This window comes from Cloeon dipterum, chromosome 4 (genome assembly GCF_949628265.1).
Source record: "Cloeon dipterum chromosome 4, ieCloDipt1.1, whole genome shotgun sequence".
NCBI lineage: Eukaryota > Metazoa > Arthropoda > Insecta > Ephemeroptera > Baetidae > Cloeon > Cloeon dipterum.
Genome location: NC_088789.1, coordinates 10,385,896 through 10,407,485, shown reverse-complemented (window position 1 = coordinate 10,407,485; position 21,590 = coordinate 10,385,896). Strand labels below are relative to the sequence as shown.

General features: G+C 38.9%; 3 protein-coding genes across 4 annotated transcripts in view; 1 reads left to right on the top strand and 2 right to left on the bottom strand.

The window, feature by feature from the left end:
• The first annotated feature begins 66 nt into the window (after positions 1-66).
• Positions 67-7,590, top strand: LOC135943069 (probable cytochrome P450 49a1). Its single transcript, XM_065489468.1, has 10 exons — positions 67-406; positions 3,375-3,621; positions 4,606-4,722; positions 5,105-5,181; positions 5,735-5,936; positions 5,993-6,152; positions 6,213-6,382; positions 6,441-6,519; positions 7,128-7,361; positions 7,416-7,590. Exons 1-10 carry the CDS (start codon positions 193-195, stop codon positions 7,521-7,523), a joined length of 1,608 nt encoding a protein of 535 aa, XP_065345540.1. The 5' UTR covers positions 67-192; the 3' UTR covers positions 7,524-7,590.
• Positions 7,591-7,696: 106 nt separating this feature from the next.
• LOC135943936 (probable cytochrome P450 301a1, mitochondrial) lies at positions 7,697-12,597 on the bottom strand. The gene is made up of 10 exons (XM_065490604.1): positions 12,138-12,597; positions 10,531-10,777; positions 10,165-10,281; positions 10,022-10,098; positions 9,346-9,547; positions 8,795-8,960; positions 8,425-8,594; positions 8,282-8,360; positions 7,996-8,220; positions 7,697-7,933 (listed from the first exon to the last, which is right to left on the bottom strand). The coding sequence occupies exons 1-10, from the start codon at positions 12,346-12,348 to the stop codon at positions 7,823-7,825; spliced, it is 1,605 nt and encodes a 534-aa protein (XP_065346676.1). The 5' UTR covers positions 12,349-12,597; the 3' UTR covers positions 7,697-7,822.
• Positions 12,598-13,019: 422 nt separating this feature from the next.
• The window catches only part of LOC135942315 (uncharacterized), a 29,091-nt gene continuing 20,520 nt past the window's right edge, over positions 13,020-21,590 (bottom strand). For both annotated transcript variants that reach the window (XM_065488357.1, XM_065488358.1), the window contains exons 2-8: positions 20,006-20,093; positions 18,037-18,163; positions 17,115-17,245; positions 15,369-15,478; positions 14,567-14,932; positions 14,147-14,263; positions 13,020-13,789 (exon numbers count right to left, since the gene is read on the bottom strand). In XM_065488357.1, coding sequence (XP_065344429.1) covers positions 13,672-13,789; positions 14,147-14,263; positions 14,567-14,932; positions 15,369-15,478; positions 17,115-17,245; positions 18,037-18,163; positions 20,006-20,086 — 1,050 coding nt within the window. In that variant the 5' untranslated portion in view covers positions 20,087-20,093 and the 3' untranslated portion in view covers positions 13,020-13,671. The remainder of the gene's footprint in view (positions 13,790-14,146; positions 14,264-14,566; positions 14,933-15,368; positions 15,479-17,114; positions 17,246-18,036; positions 18,164-20,005; positions 20,094-21,590) is intronic.

Sequence of the window (21,590 nt, the reverse complement as noted above, 5' to 3'; positions counted from 1 at the left end):
CACACTCCCATCGCCTGCTCTTGGAGAGAGAGAGAGATACTTTTGAGTGCGCGCGGCCGCGCAGCACGTAGCGCCGGAGACGAGAGCACCTGGCAAAGCGACCTGAGTAGTCGCCGTCAGGCCTCACTCGCTCGACGCACCCAGCTCGGACTAGATGCGTTTCTAGGTGCCGCGGCAACACACTCGCAAACGATGCTGTCGGCCAGGGTGATCGTTAGCAGGGCCTACAGCCGCAGCACCAAGGTGGTGAAGGCGCCGCACGCCAGCGTCCTGGTGGAACCGCCGCAGGTCGCCCATGAAGGCGCCGAAGCCGTTGACGAACGCCGAGTCAAGCCGTACTCCAGCATTCCCGGCCCGCGGGCGCTCCCCCTGTTGGGAAATTCGTGGCGCTTCTTGCCCTTCGTCGGTGAGATGGCTTTTTTATTCATTATTTATTATTTTCTCTCTCCTTTTCATCTATGCTTCGTTGCTGCGTAGAAAATCTATTTAAGGGAGAGGCACATAGCCTTGGAGAGGATCACGAACCTTTTTATATAAGCGTAGGATTTTACCAGTCTCAGGTGGAATCGTTATTTTTTCAAGAAGATGCATGGTTCTTATAAAACGATTATCGGTTGGTTGCATTTGCATAACCCAAGGCAAATGACTGCGTGCATGATTACTTGCGTAATAAGCTACAGGTCGTCATTTGTTTCTCAATAACGCATCACCTCCACCACAATCATCTTTGCTGTTTGTTTAAATTGATTTTGACAATAATCCATATTTGTTTAAGCAACCAGAGATAAATTTAAAAAAATAAATTATAAACGCATTCATTTATCAAAGTTGGACAGGTTATTTTAACTGCTATTGCCAAATCTAATGTAAAGTTCATATTTCACGAAGTTACATAAAGCCAACGCGTTAAATTCCCACCACTTAACACCATCCACATGCCTCATTGTCAGTGAGGGCAATGTGGGATTTTACTGTGGTTTTCATTTGACACAATAAGCGTTAGCACACTCTCGCAACTATTCGTCAGAATAGATACATTGTTCGGCGATGGTCAAAAGAGAGCTTGTCATCTTCTCAAGGCTGGAAAATCCTTGATTTATCCCTTTCTTCGGAGACTACCGAGTATAAGCCGAATGAAAGCAAAATTTGATTCATCCGTAGACATAACAAAAACGCGCCGTCACAGTGATTCTCCGCTAAGGTCTGGCGAGTGATTACAAAACTCGCGCAGACAAATTAACTTGCGGTTTGGCAGCTTCGTTTCCTCAAGCACCACATATCTGCCCATAAAAGCTGAGTTTCTGAAAAAGCCGAATGTGTTTTTTATAAACGGGCCTTGCAACATAACTGTGCGGCGGGCGCGCGCTCGAGAGAGAGGCGGCTCCTCGCTTCATAGAATTCGCTAGAGCCAATTTTACACTGACGTTTGCGGTCACAACTTTCTATGGGAACAATTCGTCTGAAGATATTATGTTGTTTTGTTCGGCACACTTTCCTTCCCGAATTTGTTGCAGTTCATTACTCTAAGAGCCAGACGTCACTCATTTTGCCGACAGTCGGATTGACACAATAGGAATTTCTGCTCTGCTTGCTACTTTTTAATTCCACTTGTCCAGCTAACGGAAATTGTTGACCAGCAGCTGTTGGAAACTCCGGACCATTAAGTCTATTTAAGGCGTGCAGCTAACAACTAGATTGAATCACCATGGTTTGTTTTCTTTTCACTTGAACGTAGCGTCAAAAGTCACGTATAAATTGCATGCTGTGTAGTAAAACAGCACAGATTTCAACTCCTTGTTGTTTCAGTGTTGCTAATAGCTCTCAGGTCAAAGGTTTTGAATTTGCCTCTCCTGCCAGCAGAAAAGTGGGGGGCTAGATTCCAGCGAGCAGCACGCCTCTAGAGAGTTGTTTCTTCGAAACAGCTAGGAAGCAAAAAACGAATCTATTCGGTTTCGTAAAATTAAAGCCATGGGCGTTTGCGCTTCGTTTTTTAGTTTTCATGCACGAAGGCTGTCGGTTGCGAGAGTGCTAATTGAGATTCTTTCAATAAAACGTTACGGTGAAGAGCGAGCACGCAGACAAAGAAATTATTGTGATTGTACGACAATTACGCGCCACTTTGACGCCCTTGATGTTGTGTGAATCAAATTCGGCAGCGTCATTTTAACATCACGAAAGGGAAAAGATAAACGTATGAAGACCGTGGAGTTAATCTTGGTGCTTGATTAATTACGTCAATTAAATTTTCCCGGCACTAGAACCTTGCGCTTGGACAGTTTGAGGTCAATATCTTTGGTCTGATTTATTAATTTTTTGTGTCTGCCGCGCTGGCTACGGCCGGGATTCAATGACTGCATGGCGCTAAGTGAGAGGGAAAGAGCAAAACAAATAAACCCTGCTTAAAAGATCGGTGATCACGCTCTCCAGACAAAATGTTTGCAGTACATGACAAGATTTAATTATTTTTTGAATAATCAAAATAATTTTACACTCTCATGTCATTATATCTTTATTTTTCGCATAAAAATGAACAAAGAATGTGTCGTTGGATTTCAATTTTTTGTGACCATTTTCACACTGGTTGCATACGCAATCAATCAATGATATATGATTCACATATTATTATGATAAAGTGTTGCACGAGTGCAGTTGCCTGCAAAAACAAGACCGGTGGCAAAAAGTTGTCCCACGCCACGCTGACAATGAGATGAATAAACATTACTTTTCGTACTATTTTATTTTTTTAATTTGTATTTTAATCTGCAATAAGTATTGAAGAAAAATGCGAAAATTTTACAAATTTATTTGATTCAGGGTTTTTATTTAGTTCGTTAGAATTTGATACTCAAATATTTTATCAACCCACATTCCTATTTGTTTCTTGAGGCATATTTTTTAAATGCCTTGTTAAAAGTGTTTTTTATACATTGTTTGAGCTTCTCATTTTCAAAAGAAAGTGCCGCTATGGAGTGCAAGTACACGCGGCGGCGCTCATTTGCAATTCATTAGTCGCATTTCGCAAGCGGCGGATGTTGTAATGCCCGCGCACACATTATGTGTTATTAAAGTGCAAGTACCCACACCCGGTTGCCTCGAAAATATTCACAACTGATTTATCACAATGCGGTTCGGTTAACCAGATAGCCAGGTTTTTATGCGTTTTTGATAGGAGAACAAGGTCGGTGAGGCCCGATTTCACTGCATTGACCAGTAGCTAGTTGACCTTTTCGTCCAAGGCAGAACGGAAATTTTCAAAGCCAGTCGAATTTTGGGTATAAACTTTCTTCCAAAGCGGAGAGCTTTTTCATCTGTCCGACCTGAAAAACTCGTCTGAATGACCCAAGGCACTCAAGTGACTTGATAATGTGTTGCAGGAACGTACAAAATCGAGGAGGTGCACAAAACCTCGCAACACTTGTACGAGCAGTTTGGACCGATTGTAAAGCTGAGCAACATCCTTGGACGGCCGGACATGGTGTTTCTGTTCGACGCCGATGAGATCGAGCGGGTGTTCCGAAGCGAAGAGCTGATGCCGCTGCGGCCATCGATGCCGTCGCTCAACTACTACAAGCATGTGCTGCGGAAAGACCTGTTTGGAGACACCGGTGGAGTAATTGCCGTGTGAGTTTCGAGATGAGCAGTCAGGAGAGGATTATATTCTTTAATTTTTTATCTCGGGATATTCCCACATATAAATTAAAAGATGAGAGGTGTATGGCGCAGTGAATTTCGGGTTGTGTTGCTGTTGATCATCACGTAAGCACACAGAGAGGAGCAAGTTAAAGCCAAATATTGCGTGTTTCATGTTCACCTCCTATTTTTATTGTTTTATGGATACAAAACTTTTTCATCGCCTTCTCTTTGAATTAAGCAATTCTGTTGTGGTAAATCAACTAGCTTTGATTAGAAATTCAGTTCTTACGGTCTTTGATATGAAAGACAACATCCGGAGCTATAAATTAAACAATTTATTACCAATGAATATTTAAAAAGTAATAGTAGCACCATTATAACCGTAGCCATACGCACCAGGAAAAGTGCGTGGTAAAAATTTGGCATCAAATGCTACACTTGGCTTTGCTTCCAACGAGCTTTGCCCAAATTACACGTTCTTATTTTTTACGTGATCGAAATGTAAACCTGCATTTAATACAGATACCAAAATGATTCCATCGTTATACCAGTGTTCATTACAATTCATGAAACATAATTGGGCCGGAGGAAAAGTTGTATTCCGATTGCTATTATACTATGGTGACGTGCGAGGGCTGCATGCAACAAATTTTCTCACAAGTGAATCATTTCCGCTGCAAACACTGTGAAGAACATATATATGATTATTACCCACTGAGCCGGTATAACAATATCCGTTTTCACCGCAAAATAATGCCGCAATACGCACTCACGCAGCAGAACGCAAATATGCGCAGCTTGGCGTGCAGGCAGATACTGTTCGCTGCATTTATCAAACTTTTACTTTTCTAGATCAGCTTCCTTCTGGGCCTTTTATCTGGAGCAATGAGTGTGAATCTCTCAGTTATTAATGATCGTCCAACTCAATCGGCTGAGAATGAAAGTTAATTTATTCCTTCCTCGTTATTACAGACATGGTGAGAACTGGTATAATTTTCGCACAAAAGTCCAGCAGCCGATGTTGCAGCCGCGAACAGCTAAGTTGTACGTAAGGCCCATCGAAGAGACTGCAGACGCGTTTGTCAACCGGTGAGTATGTATAATTGAACATAAGTATGTATAATTGAACATATATTAGCATACATATGCTACAGTTACTTTTCAGTTAGTTGTCTCTGCTTTCAATATGTGCTTCATAACAACAATTGAGCCTCAAGCTATTCTTTGAACTCGATGTAGAGCTGATGTCGAGTTTAGCAAACATTATATATATAGCCGCGTATGTGTATCAGTGGAACGCCCTCTAACATCGATAAATGTTAGCTAGTGTTGATTGTTGCAATTAAAGATGAGGTGTGAGTTGATTGCATCTTTTGACCTAAATCGATTCACACCTGTGAGATGCAACATCGCCAAACTGTCTTTAATGATTCTTCGCAGAATACATGTGTGATTAATTGAGTTTTTTCAGAATTCAAGCCATTAGAGATGAAAACGACGATGTGCCAGAAAATTTTATGAACGAAATTCATAAATGGTCCCTTGAATGTAAGTTATAATAATATTTTATTGGCAACAACATATTATTCAATTTTTAAGCAAAACTTTGGCCGAAATAAATCCAAAATTACTAGAAATCTCAGGACAAAGTCTAATCTAGTTCTCTTGACACTTATTGGTTAGATATAATAAAAAACTGAGCTGTTGCAAGTAAATATTTATATGAAAAAGTACTTCAATTACAATTTACTATATAGTTTTAACGAGAAAAATCATAAACTAAAATGTTAGCATAATATAAAGCACATTAAACATATTTTTTAAGAACAGATTTTCAATTCTTCCTTTCAATTACAATACTTTTTTTCAATTCAATTCATTTTTATTTGTCTCTTACCATGGTAATATAACGTAATATTAAGATAATGTTAATAACAAATGAGATTGTGCTTAATTTTAACTTTTATCAGCAAGAAAGTAGATCATGGGAAAGAAACCCAATTAAGATCGGTAGTGTGAAACTTGCATCACTTCGTGGGAAAACCGCAAAAGAGTGCGTTATAGGTGCAAGAAAATTGTATAACTTTGACCGTTGTTACAGCAATCGCGAGAGTGGCCTTGGACAAGAGGCTGGGGTGCCTTGCCCCATACCTGGCCCCTGAGTCCGACGCACAGAGGATGATCGACGCAGTGGGCACGTTTTTCAAAAACGTCGGTAACTTGGAGTTGAAAATCCCGTTTTGGCGACTTTTCCCAACTCCGACCTGGAATAAATATATCAGTGCCCTAGATGTTATTCGAAGGTGATTTTTAAATGTTTACTTTTTGGTTTAAAAAAACTAAATTTGAATTTTTTTAGTGTTTCGAGTAGATACATTGACTCTGCAATGGAGGAACTAGAGAGGAATCCTCGTCCACTGGACCACACATCGTCTCTGCTGCAGAGAATCCTGCAAAATACGAACAAGAAAACTGCGTACAACCTCGCGCTAGATATGTTCCTCGTCGGAATTGACACTGTAAGCTCAAACAAATTTTCAAATATTTGCACGTTGCTCTTTCTATATGTATGCTAATAGACGTCAGCCGCTATTGCATCAATCCTGTACCAACTGGCATTGAATCCTGACAAACAAGAGAAACTTTTTCGAGAAATCGAGCAGGTCTTGCCAAATTTCGATTCACACCTGAATGCGGAAAATGTTGATAGCTTTAGTTACTTAAAAGCGTGCATCAAAGAAACGCTTAGGTATGAACTATTTTAATAATTAAATTTTGTGATATAAAACTTTTTTTATATTTTTTAGAATGTACCCAGTGGTGATTGGAAACGGCCGGTGCATGACACGCGATACTGTGATAGCAGGCTACGAAATCCCAGCAGGAGTAAGAAGAATTCAATTGAAATTTATCACATGCGTCAATCATAACAAACGGACAGCACTGATTTGCATGCTACGTGACTGGAATTGCCGCTTCAATCATAATTTTTACCCAGTTTCTCCTGTGCGAGAAGTGTGTTTTTCCAAGAGCAGCGGGTAGAGATTATTATGTTCCTTTCTCCTGCCGTGCGACACACTATCAATACAAAAGGGTCACACAAAACCATTCCTTTGCTCTCTAAACGAGAAAGAGCCACGGGGAACGTGAAACATAAGCGCGGGTGCTGACTCATGACGTGCACTGATACACTATTATTAAAAACGCGGCTGCACTTGTTATACTCCTTAAGATACACCTACTGTCTCGCCTCGAGATTTCTCTTCATTGATGCTTCGTCATCTCTTCAGCTAGCTTGACCTCTTACTACTATTACCACAAAAACATTAATGTTTGTTTTCAATCCGCAGTCTTTGGCACGGAACATGCTTCATTGTTACAGTGAGGAGAAATAATAATGAACCCACTGATTTGATGCTTTTTAGTGAACCATTCAACTTGCTCTTTATTGTTAGTTTCACGGTAGAAAATTTTCTAATACGATAATTTTGTAGGTTCAGGTAGTTTTCCAGCACCTAATTATCAGCAATCAAGAGAGATACTTCTCCGAGCCAAAGAAATTCACGCCTGAAAGGTGGATGAAGGCGTCTCAGTGCCAAGGCGAATCAGGACTTTGTCCTGTGCGAAAGCCGATCCATCCCTTCGTCTCTCTACCCTTCGGATACGGAAGGAGGATGTGCTTGGGCAGGCGGTTCGCCGATTTAGAAATTCAGACCCTAATTGCAAAAGTAAATTGCATCTACAAGTTTTGAATTTCCTTAACATGTTTTTTAACTCTGCAGATTGTCAAGAAGTATAGAGTGGAGTACCATCACGAGCCTCTGCAGTACAAAGTCACGCCAATGTTTATGCCAACCGGACCTTTGAAACTGCGTTTCCTAGAGAGATAATTTTTTAACTATTTATGTACTCTCATCCCTGCCATTTTCTATAAAAATTAAAATATTAGTAAAAACAAACTGAAATATTTGTTTCTTTGTCAAAAAAGAGTTGAAAATCCTACGCTGATATAGGCCAAAGGATTCATAAATGGGAAAAATCAAACAGCAATATTTAGTAAAATATTTTATTTTAGCTTACAACCTAAAATTTACTAAAATGTATTCATTTTTCAACTGTTTGATTCATATCAACATATTTACACGTTTGGAAACTAACAAACATCTCGTGATGGTTACAAAATTTACTGTTAATCTCTTGGAGTCATCTTAAATCGGAGTTTCCCATCCGGTGCGTACATGAAAGTTACTTGGTAATCCAGTGGGTCATGGTTGAACTCCAATTTGTAGTTACGGATCAGCTGCATTTCAAATGAAATCATTGATTTTTTTTAATTGAGTGTTTGGAATAGTTTAAGCTCACCTTTGCTAGCAAAACTTGGATCTCTAGATCTGCAAATCTTCTCCCCAAACACATTCTCGCCCCATATCCAAAAGGCAGCGAGGCGAAGGGGTGAACTTTGTCCTTGTGCATGGGGCACTGCTGCTGCTGATGCTGCTTCATCCACCTCTCAGGACGGAATGACGATGCATCGCTCACATACTCTTCCATATTGCCGGTCACGATTGTAGGGAACACCAGTTGCACCTGGAATATTTTTTTTTAATTTAGAAAAGTTAAGGTTTAAAAATATTTTTATTTGTGTTACCCCTTTTGGAATGTGGTAGCCACCGATGACCATGTCATTCATCAAAGTTCTGCCATTGCCAATAACTGTCGAGTACTTTCTGCGAGAGCAATAATAAAATTAGCCCACGCAGATGATTATCGTGCGCGACACAAATCACGTACCTGAACACCTCTTTAACAAACGCCCGCTGGTACGGCAAGTTCTCCAAGTCTTGAGCCGTGAGCGATGCACTTTTGTCGGGCAGCGCCCTTTTGACCTCTTCGAACAGCTTTTCCTGCACATCAGGGCGCGTAGCGACTTGGTAGAGGATCGAGGCAACGGCCATGGAAATCTACTTTTAGCGAGGAGAGCATCAGTAATAATTGTGCATAAATCGTCACGATTGTGCACAAAAGCAATTTCACCGGCTGAGTGCTTATATTGTTCTTAATCGAGGGAACGTGAATAGAAAGTGCATTTCCGACGAGCTTGCATCGGATGCGTTTTCGATTTGTGTGTGCCTAATGAATAAGGTGCTAATTGCATTCTCACCGTGTCGATCCCGACGAGAATGAGGTCCAGTGCCAAAATGTAGGCCGTCTTTGGGTCGGGCTCGTTTGCCAGGATTCTCTCAACTAGTGACAGTTCGCTGCTCGGGCTTTCAGGGTCCTTTGTCTGCAGTCGCTTCATAGCCTCGTCAATGTATTTCATGCAAACTCTTTAAAAGTCACGCATTTAGTTTAAAATTAAAAATTTTAATAATTCAATTTTTTAGAATACAAATATTTTCTTAAATTTCATCCCCCATATATATATATATATATATATATATATATATATATATATATATATATATATATATATATATATATATATATGCCCTCAAAATCAATGTATAAGTTTGAATATCGAAGTTTTATCAAATTTTTAAAAAGTAAGGTTCATTAAAAAATCTGCAGTAAAATGAATTTTAAAAATTTGATCTGATTTTATTCTCATACTGCGTTTGCTATTTAAATCTTAAAATTGAGAATATTTAGACGAAATAGATATTTAAATATTAAATCCTTCTTTAATGTTAATTATTTTTATAATGAACTCACTCTCTGAAGAAGTCCATATTTTTAACGTATTTGGTCCACAGCGCGGAGGGAAGATACCTCCAGAACGGCATTTTCAGCTCCAGAACGGCCACGTTCCGCAAGGCAAACTTTGCCGCGTCGATGATTTTCTGCGGCTCGGAATTTTCGCCAGAAGCAGCGTCTAGACAACCGAGTCGCACGTCGAGGGCAACCCGGCCAATGCCTAAAATGATTGCCTCAAAATTACCTAAATTACCACATATGCTGTAAATGCATTGTTGGCACCGCTTCCTTTTCAATTACAAACTGATTACACCTTTTAACTCCCGGTGACCATGCAAACGAAATGGAGACTATAGGCTTTGAAAAGATTGTATAATTTAGATTTTGTATTTTTGTTTAAATGTGAAATTGCGCAGCTAGCACGTATATTTTGTTAAGAATTGCATGTTTGTAAGTAAATAATTTGGTGTTTACGAAACGTACCAAGCATAACCCTGGGACATTCTCAACACGAACATGTACTTACAAAGAACTTCTCAGTCATGCATATGTTTCTCTATTTTCGTGTTCAGGAGAATTTAACTGAATTCTAATTTCACTGTTTCGGTTCATTTAAATATTTATGCGAGTAAATTAAATAATAGCTCAGTCAGTGCAATAAATACACAAAATAATAAATTTAAAATAAACTTACATTCAAGGGACCACTTGTGAATCTCATTGTCAAAGTCCTCAGGAAGCTCCAGATTTTCGTCTCTCAGGGCCAGCATTCTAAAAGCAATTTAAATATAACGTTTGCATAAATTACAGTTCAGAATACGAATTAAAAAAACTAACCTGTCTATAAAATCATTCGTCACGTCTTCAATAGGTTTTATGTACTGCTTTACTATCTTTGGCTGCAAAATCGGCTTCTGGACTTTCGTCCTGAATTCCCGCCACGGTTCACCATGACTAAAGAATCGAATTTGCTTGCTTCAAATTAAGAGTCAAGAATTTTTGCTTTTTTTTGTGAAATTGGAAAATAATTCGATTGAGAAGCTTGGCTTCATTTTATAAATTGGAGGAAAACCAGCTGTGGATTTCAGTTAATGCGATTTTTAAAAAGTGAGTTAATCAGTTCTCAAATCACACATTTCTTTATTGCAAACCATGGCTCGTGAAATTGCCTATAAAACCTAATTGCTTCTCTAACATACTTACACTCCGACCACGCCAGGCAAGTCACCGAAAAAATCTCTGCGCACTTTGCTCTTGTACTCAACCAAGCACGGCATCGACGGTCGGAAAGGCGTTGGGCCCTCTTGTCGGTACACCTTTTCGATCTCGTCGCAGTCAAACACAAAGAGCAAGTCGGGCCGACCGACCAGTCCGCTCAGCTTGACGACTTTGCCGTATTTCTCGTAGAATATTCTGGACACCCTTGCCAAATCAGAGACTGAGTATTGTCCTGTTGATAAACCCAAAAGGAATAAATTATTTGCACACGTGCGTCGAAATCGTATCTAACGGATATGTGCACAATTGTGTATCTCTCCGATTGAATGGGAGGTGATAATTTAATTTATTTTGAACTTGAGGTTGTGGCTTGCGCAAATTGCTGCAGGCATTCCCAGATTGAGCAAGCGTTAGCTATGATTTTATGATAGGAGTAGGAAAACTATTTTTCATATAGTATAAAATTTGTCTGTACGGTTAAAATATTAATTTAACTTTTTTCGTTTGAACCGTATAAATATTTTACCATATATATAGAAATTGGTGAAATATTTTTAATATTTCGCTATGTTCGCAAGAAACACGAAATCGTGAAGATTAGTCTCAATGACATTGATGAGGTGAGGATGGCTGACCCTGAATTATCTCTGCAAATTAGCGCATAATGGAAGATAGGAGCGGCTGTCGAGCAAAAAGAATTGCAATAAAAGTCGCCTTTCTATTGCCAAGCAGCTGGAGCAAATTACGAATCTCCTCTTTCGCCCGTCTCTGCATTGTGCCGTGCTCAGTAAAGTGCAAAAAAGCCATCCGTTTACTAGGACACCAATGGGAGAACGGGCACATCTGTGTGCACGAGCGAATGCATCTCTCAGGAACGAACGGAAGCGAATAATGTGTGTAACTTGCAATCTAATGGAATGACCTACTCCCAAAATTTCCAATTTTCATTTGATATTATGCTTTTTCAATTATACTTAACTTAATAAATCATAAACATTTTTCATGCGCAGCCTAAAATTATATTTTATATTATTTAAAATCTTTGTTTAAGAAAAAAATTTCAATTATTATCCCTTATCATGGCTTTTGTCATGTAATTTTCAATGTCGGCTCATTCTCATTTTAATATAGGCATATATCCTCATATTTTGAAAGGATATTATTCTACTAAATTAAAAACAAATGCTGACACATTGACGTCTTGAATAATTTCAGTTTCTAAAATCAAAACTTGTAGGTCACAAGATTTTATGATGAAGAGAATTTTAATTTTTAAATACAATAAAATATCTATAGCATGAAGAAAATTTATAAAAAATTGATTAAAGGATAATATGTTATTTGAATATATATTTAGATCTTATCTCAAATGAGTAATTTTGCAAAACACAATTTACACACATCAATTATAAAAAAATATTAAACACATATATGATTGATATAATAAACAATTACTTTTACAAAATGTTTTAAATTAAAATCTTGTTGACCGTATTTAAAACAAATATTGTTGTACTTGTTACAATATTTTGAATATTTGGCTTGGTGATATGAAAGCAAATTTTTTTAACATAATTTCAAACGAAACATACCAATGTACGGAAGAACGCGCCATGTGTTGCCGATTAATGGCAACGGACGGGGTCCAGGAACTTCAGAATATGGTCTAACAGTGCTACTGCTTGTGATGATATCTTCTAGGGCTTCGTCAGGTGCCACGCTAATATGGGATCGAAAGCGGACTGCACTTGAAACACTGCATATTGCATTGACATTGTGCCCTCTCAGTATTCGCGAGTACATTCTCCAAAATTAAGTTCTCGTCTTGGCAAAAATAGCGTGCAGTGATAACTGCAGAGAATGCGAAACGCGAATGAATGCTAGGACGAGCGGAGATGCAGCTCACTATCACGAAGCACCTCTCAATGGAGTAGTGGGAAAGCGAAAAAGCCGCAGCAGTCTCTAATACACAGCAAAGCGGGTCTTACTTAGCGCAATAGAAACCGCACATCTTGGTATTAAGTATTACGATTCAGTTGAAAGGGCGCGATTGAAAGTTTGAATTGAAATATAAAAATGCACTCTGCTGCACGATCAACAGGTTTCTTGCTTTCATTGTTGGTTTTAACCATCAAACTTTCATTTCATGGTATTCAATATCTAATCCGTTGAATTTGTTCTATTAATTCTAAGTTATTTTTACGTTTCCTTCAGCGAACTGAACTAATTCAAGTTCAATTGTCCTTGGTCGAGATGAAATTAAAATTAAACAAGGGCATCTTAGACATTATATTTTACTGTGGGAAAACACAGATCCGTAATGGAAAATACAATGTATAAATTTATAGTTCCTACTGCTGTTACATGTATTTCAAAGTCACCTTCAACGAGCGTCTTTTTAATGAGTTGTGGAAAAATTTTATTCTTTCATCTTTGGTGTTTTTGCATAATTTGACAAAATAAAATCCAGTAGCTACTCTCAAGAATATTTTTATTTCTTAACACATTGAAGATATAAAATGCAGTTGGATCGGGTCATTATAATGTTTTGTGCCTACAAAAGCAGGAAAAACATTTAAAAAACAATATCAGTTGTATATGTGCCATGCGGTCACCAAAAATCAGTTGGATGATTATCAGTAAGAGTCACTTAACTTAAGGAAGGAAAAGGATGAAAGCTTGTACAAATCATATCTGCGCCGAATCTTGAGTGCCTCCCAATTTAAATATTGAAGCTGAGATTTAAAACAAATTTTTTTCCATTTGCACCACGAGAAAATAAGTTACTAAATGCTACACTTCACTTCCCTCCAGCGCGTCTCATAAAGCTAATTGCCTCAAAAGCGTGATTCACGTCCTGAAGCCTCGACAAATAAACCCGAGGCACAGGAGGCGAGTTTCCCATATGAGACGCGTTGGAGATTTTTGTCACATTATATTTCAAGTTAATTTTATGGCTGGGGCCGTGATCCTTTGATGAGCAAATAATTCGGTAACAATGTATGCAGTGACATCATGGATATGTTTGACACATTTTAATTTCATTTTTATCGTATTTTAATCCGTAGTGTTTGGGATCACCCGGTGCGGCCCCGTGAAATGTTTCAAAATATTATCGAAGGGTGCTTAGAAGCACCGACAACGTTTAGTTGGGCAATTAGGCGTGTTGACCAGACACTTGTCCAGGCAGTACACATCAGCGCCTTCGCGTCCAGCAATTTCACCAATGGCTTCGCAATCCGTGCTGAAAAAAATACCAAATTATTTTAACTTTGCTTGCATATATTGTCAGTTTCAAGATAAAAATTATCAGTTTTTGTAATACAAAACGTCTATTTTTTGTATACTGACAGATACAAAATAAGTAGTGCCTCCATATTCTATAAAAGACTAAAATACTGGCATGTGTTGTCAAAGTCAATGATTTTAAAGGCTAATTATTAAGTTATTGCAATCTTGTTTAATTCCTCAAAAATTTTTAAAACAAAAGTCATCAAAAAATCAAAAAGAAAATTATTATTGTTATATATAGCTAGCAGGATAATTTTCTAATATCGTATACATTGCGTTTTTAAATAGTTGTTCTAAGAGATATACGTACGGGCATTCGCAAATTTCAGGAGGGCAGTTAGGGGGGTATCGCAGACAATTGACCTGGCACCACTCGTCCATTCCAATATTTCTAGACCATCTTCTAGTAGCTCTGCATCTTTGAGACCTACAAATAGATCAAGTTATTTTTCTCAGTCAGAACCGCGGCCATTATTTACTTCCATTATTGTGTGCAACCTGCACGACACTCGTGCGAAGACAGTTGCATACACAAACCGTTATAGCTTTAAATCTTTACTCATGAATTTCCATCCCATAATTTGCTGTAAGCACTGTAAACTGTCGCTTAAATTAAACTTTTTGTACTCAATCAAAGGAAAAAATAGATAATTTACGTGCTAGCTGCTTTTTTGCTTCTAGTTCTTTTATGAACCCCTTAAAGTTTCGCTGAATCAAATTAATTTCTTACCTGATGATAAGAGGCTCCAGAGCGTACTCTTCATGCGTCCTGGTGGTCTTCTTGGAGTAGTCCCTGTAGTACAACAGGAAGGGGTTGTCCTGCTCGACGAAGGCTGGTGGAAGTCCGGAGGTGCTGGTTGTGATGGTGACGTCGGCGCAGTTGCGGAAGGTCTCAGGCAGGCCACAGCCCACGGCCTCGGTGCCGTTGGGACAGGTGCCCCACATGTTGCCCGTGTAGTAGGTCCACTGGATGACGCACTGCGAACACGTCACATACGGCGGCAGACGCACCCTGTAGCGGAACACCTCCTTCTTCTGCGTGTCGAACGGAATCACGAAGTCAGACTGCCTCGTCCCCGCAATGTACAAAGGATACCTAAAATATTTCGGCAGAATTTTTGTTTCCTTTTTTAATCATGTTAATAGTGTTAAATTTATTTATTAAAATTGTTTGTGTGCATCACGTACATGCATTTTAAGTTACTAATGTGTTAATTTAATTGTTAAATTTGCTGTTACGTGAAAGGCTATGAGCAATTTAGACACTCAAAATGTTGTGAGATATCTGGGATTAATTTTATTAAAAATAATTTGTTTATTTTCAATTATTTTTTTGTCTAACATTCGATTTTTTTAATAAATTTGTTAATAACAACAAACCAACCGATTCCCATTTTTTATTTTATTTTGATCGTTTTTGGCATGTTTTTTGCAAAGTCAAATATGGTTTGGCGAGGGATCCATTCCGCGAAAGATCAGATCCAGTTAGAAGACTAATTAATCATCAATATTAATGAGAAAAGCCGACTAACCTGTCGAAGCACTCCTGTGTGGCCTCCAGTCTGAGGTTGTTAACTGGGCACAACTTGAGCTCGAATCGGCCCCAGTGGTTCGCAGTCAGATCGATTTCAACCTCAATATCCTGAGAGCAGAAACCATAAAAATAAGTCCGTGCGAAATAGATGAACACAAAGAAGCATGCTCAACATCGACAGTCAAATTGCATTTTAATACGGTGGTTAATATTTATGCAGCACACCCGGTCGAAACGAGAAGCGCTGCAGGAACACAATCAAAACGTAATCACAGCTTTTGTTAACAAACACTTTGCATAAATTCAGAGACAAAGAATGACGCTCTCTGCAAGTGGGCACGTAAATTGCGTTAATGCAGCGAAATAAAGGTGCCAGCAATTACTTCCCAGTGCACTTAACATCGAAATCGCACGTAATATAGGCGGCCCTTCTTTCTACGCTTTTTTTTCTCTCAAAACAACTGAGATGCAGCCCGTGCGGCTGAAAGCTTAATAATATATTGTGCGAGAGGCAATTTGTCCGCTAAATTAACGTAATTTTAAACGCGAGGGGAGGGAATGCATCAGCAGAGCCGCTTGGAGCCTCGCATTTTTTAAGCATACAACCAGTCATGAAGCAGATTTGAATTGAGCAATTTGAATAAACGCAGAAAGGTGAAAAATTATCGACATCGTGTAGGAATTTTCCTTGCAATAACCCACAGAATAAAAAAGTCACTCTTTGATTTAAGGCCTCAATTTTAAAGGCTGACCTTTAACATTCGAGTTTATTTATCGATTTAAATAGTCGATGTCATAAAAAACTTTTATTTCCAATTAATGAGCTGATAATTGTGTCCCTTGACACTGCGCACAGTCTCTTCATTTGTACCTGTTTCAACTTGTTCCTGTATGGCAAGGTTGAGAGGAGGCATGCAATACATCGTCGGATCTGCGAAGCTTGCCACCACGCGAGGCGGCAGCAATTTGTCCGGTAAATTAGTGCAATTTAGTCTGCAGCTTGCACGCTGCTCGCTTGTCTGCCGACGAATTGAAATTTGTAAATTTTATTGCCTTCCCGGGGCATGGAGTGATTTCCCGCGGTGAAAGTGCAGATGTAGCTCAGCCTTGGCGCATTCCGCTCATTGTCAAGTTCAATTTGGTCGTTTTGCACTTCTTGCGCCGTTAGGTTCGTCACGGAGTGGTTGCTCGCACTTGACGGCGGCAGCCTCTTTTTGCCGCCTAGACGCTCGTTATCGAATTAAAACAGAGGCGAGAGCGGTGCAAATGTAATCACTTCATTATTTTTATGGAGCTTTGGGCGTGGGCTGTTTGTGCTTGTAAATTCAGTCTCGTGAGTCTGCGTTTCGTTGCAACATTTTACGCGAGACCTGCATGCTCATAAAACGCGATGAAAATGTAAATATTTGAGAAATGTGTAGCCCTTGAGCAATACACGCGCGACGCCATAAAAAGTAGTTTGCTTTGAATGGAAAAAACATCGTGACATTCAATTTTCAATATTCAATTTTGACTTTCTGGATTTACGATGCATCATACTGCTGCCATTCCATCACTGCTAATTGAGCGCAAATTGCACTTTTCTGACGCATATTAATTATTCTCCGTGATTAAAACGTCTCCCGCTGGCCATCACGAAACAGATTTACGAGCGCCTGCGGTTAGGCATCAGGAAATTTGCATCCACCATAAATTAGCATGGCCGGTGCAATTAAAGAATATACGTGTTTGTGTTTCACGGTACCTGTCCGACGCTGTAGTGCCGCCCGATGATACCCTTGGCGAATTGGCCACCTGCTTCATGGGGTCTTGGACTCTGGAAGTGGAACGGGTCGCCGCAGATTCCACACTGTCCGCGGTTTTGCATCCACTGCACTGAAATCAAATACGGGCGATGTTTCTCAGAATTATGGTTTGGAGTATCGGATATCATCAGAGTCAATGAACAGATGGTTCTTCAGTGAGAGGACCCATGCTGTCAAAGTTATTGAAACGTTCACGAACTGTTAGAGTCACTGCAATAAAATAGACTGAAATATTTAGAATCTGCTATAGGTGACTTTTTGGTGGCTCCAGTCCTTGTTGGTTTATTTCATACAGTGAAAATGTTTAATATGTGCGTGGGCTCTAAAGGTTATTTATGACGATTATTAAAATGAATGTGCGTAATGAGTTAACTAGTGGATGGAATGAAATTTTACAGACCGCATAAGGCTTTTTTACGATCTGTGCCCATTTTCACTTTAAAAAACTACATAAAAATCAATTTGTTGGGAGTGGGAGGGAGATTTCATATAAATTTAATTATTCAATAGACACTGTTAAGTTTAACTACTAACCTATGTGTATTTCTTTATTTTTCTTAACAAATAAGTTAAAGAATATAATTATTACAATTACAATCCTTTAAAATATTTCTGGATTTTGAGATTAAAGTACGGAAATCGGCTTGAAACTCCACCTGTCGAGACACAAATTTTGTTTTTTCTAAATTCACTAAATTTAGAATGTTTAAACTTTACTCTATAATCTCAATACTTAATATGTTTCGCAACTGCTTATCAAAATAACTTTTCTTTTTTCAGATTTTCAACATGAAACATCGCTGCTGTCTATTTCTGCTTCTTTATTGCCTTCTTATTAGCATATTTAAGAAGACAAATCACCTGCATAACCCCCACAGAAGAGCTCATTGTCGTTGTAGTTGACAGGGTTGGGGAATCCAAAGCGCCACATGCTGTTCCTGGCGGGTGGGTCCATCATCCTGCCGTGGCCTCCCACCGGTTTCGGCACCTGCAGATCAAAAGCTCTTCATTATTAATTCGTGCGTACGTGATCTCGTTGCTTTATTTGTGCAAGAGCCAAGAAGTGTATGTGTGTGTTTGAACATTCTCTCTCTCTCCCTTGTAATCTTTTTTTATTCTCTTTCAAAAGCGGCGGTGGCTAATGACGAGAAACAGGGCGTGGTTGCTAGATGGATAAAAACGTCTACTTCTACATTTCGTCTCAAGGTTCTTCACGGCATCTCTCATCACACAATATACGAATCAAGCGATATTTTTCGCCGATCGCCCGCCTTTGCCTCTGCCCGGTTTGTCACGCGGCCCCGAAATCTCGCCTGCCTGCATGGCAATTTGCTGGCCACAAATTGCCTCGAGAAGGTGGAAAATTGCCATGTAAAACCGGGCTATTTGTTAACAGAACGCTCCATTAGAGCCGCTAGCGTTCCGGGCGGTTTCCTTTGACAGCGACTATAATTGAGGGTATTTTTTATGTTTGACTTTTCATTCCTGAAAATTTTGCGGTACACACGTTAAAGCGAATCCCGCCGTCGAAACAAAATACGTGTTTATCAATTAACGCTTCATGAGGCGTAAAATGATAGCGACCACTAATTATTCTACTGGACTGTAGCCAGTGGAAAAATCGCGGTGCGGTAGTATTGTGTCACCGGGATGCTGAAGAGAAATATACGCGAGAGCGAAATTAATGAGCATAGTAAGTCAGCTGCACGCGCGAGATCTATGACAAGATACAGTGGCGCTTAAGTGTAAAGCTTTTGCTACTCTTGTTTATGTCCTCCGCCTTGTAAAATATGAATCGAAAGCCAAGTCATGCTCGTCGATCGCAACTCGGCAGCAAGAGTAGTGCTGAGTGGTAAAAAGGACTGTCGACAGGTGCTGTATATTTTTTTCTGCTGGACAACAAATAAGTGAAACACAAAGCAAAAAAAACTTAAATATTTTACGGATGGTTTTTATCTATCTAAAGCCAAGAATTTGCGCAGTAATTTTACTCACTAACATGCACTATTTTTTTAACCTCCCACGTATATCTGAATTAACTAGTTAATTGCAGGAAAATCAAAACTTGCGTTTTCTTATCATTCAAAAGCCGTGAAAACATCCAAGTTAACGTGGGATTAGATTTTAGTTTAGAATTATGAAATTAGTTAAAAACCTTTCGTGGTAATTGCAAACATTCATAGAGATTCTCACTACAGCAATAACTGACGCAAAATGTGTGAGTTTTAAATTGATAAAAATAATCAATATAATATTTAATGTAAAATGTCTTAAAATGTATCTTAAGACAAGTTTCGATTTTAATTTGTGCGTAAATATTGTTGGGAGAGGTGCACTTAGATACCAATCTTGCTCGTTTTAACTTTACGACATGCATGTGGGTGCCTGCTGCTGATCAGTTGCTCTGGAATACGCGTTACGTCTGTAGAGGCGTAATAAATATCATTGCACTAAATCAATCAAACACTGACTCATTGTCAGCTACCGTGAGGGAACGGCGCGCGTTAATTTGCCGCAAACGCGTAAAACTGTTGATTGGCATTCAGGATGCAGCAACTGCGTCACTTTTATAGCCGCGAAAAGCGTCGGAAAAGTGCAGCGGAGGAGTGCAGCCGATAATTGAGATTCGAGATACGCTCGAGAATCGAACGGCGGCACTAACTTTGAGCATTTTATTGCGGCCAGCATACGACTGCGTTTATTTAATTCTGATTGCCTCCGAGGCGCTAAATTCCAACTCGCTTAATTAAGAGCGTGCAACGCCCGAGTATTATCGCACTTGCACCTGTTGCATTCGAAACGAGGTGTGAATGGAGGAAAAATTGCTCACCTGCAATGCCATCAGGACTAGCAGGAGCCAGCTGATCGATTTCAGGGAGCCTGCCATCAGGCCCCACTCCGGTGTTTTCATGCTTGAGCTGAAAAAAGAAAAATGGAGATTAATAAATCATGATTATGCAAATTTATGATTGAGCTATTACGACAAAATAGAAAAAAATCTTTTTCATAGAGGCGTGAATAAATTATTCTGGTAAATCACTTAAGTGATTATGATATTAGCTTTTCTTGGTGTTTATCCTTATTATAAATTTATTCGGATCTTGAGAGCAGGGAAAGATTAATTTAAATAATGGTGCGTAAAAAACTTAATAATTCATTTTTGTATATAAGTTTTTCACTATTGTCACTTAGCTTGATGACAAATTTATAGGTACTTATTTTAAATTAGTATATATAAAAATTTAAAGAAATAATCGAGATCATAAAATATAAAAGCATACAAATAAATGAGAAAATTTATTTGTTTGATAAAAATAATTTTTAATGACACTGCGCCTTATGGCTTATGACTTGTGGTGTTTAAATGGTGAATCAAATAACGTTTTTTTTAATCAAATTTTATATCGTTTCTTGTTCAAAGTTTAAAGCATTACCTGTCCTGCAATTTCAGAGGAAAATTACCGGCTGGTGTTTCTATATTGAAGAACTAATTGTACATTAGAACAAAAGCGCACGAATTGTATCAATTTTAAGAGATCAGTCATAGCTTTATCAAAATATACTAGGTACTTTAAAACTTGAGATCTGTACTCTCCATCCTATATATTTCGTTCATGTTCCTGGCTGATTCGCTAACACACCTTGTTGCAGTAAAGCCAGTACAGATTTAAAGTTGTTATTTTTTTCATTATCTCAAGCAATAAACATTTAAAACTCGGAGCATGTCTCTTAGTTTGGTACGCGACATTCCTACACATTAGCACACAGATCGAAAGCAGTGAAATATCGGGTGGCAAACCAGATTCCCGATCCCAATTTGTAATTGAACAATTGAAGCACTTTGCCTTTTTGCAGTTGAATTCGCAACTTATGGGCGGCGTCTGGTCAGGCTGTCAGTCACAACGAGCATAAATCAATACTTCACTTCAGCCAGACGCGAATTGGAGCTCATTGTTCGGCAACAAGCCCAGTTTTTGCTCGTACGCGTGAAATGTTATCCAATCGAATATAGGTAACCTACGGCGATGTTACTTATTTCTGGCTGCTCAGCCAGTGCTTTCTCGATTGCCGATCCGTTCTCGCAACAAGAAGCTCTCGTCGATTATGCACTCTCGACTTGAACAGAGTGCTTGAGATCGTGCATTGATAAAAATCAGGTTTTAAAATTGACTTGATCGCGGCAAAAACACAAACAGCTCGGAAACATCACGTCCCAATATTTTAATACGACGTTATACATTTCCCTGGCAGGAGATTTTCTTTTATTGGTATTTTAACCATATCCGTGGTATAAAATTGTCAAGTAATTAATTAACAAACAATGTTTAAACGTTTTTCTCTATAGTGTTTGATATACATATATTAATGTGCCACGCACCATCACAAATAGCGCATTCTTTCCTTTTGGCTTCTTC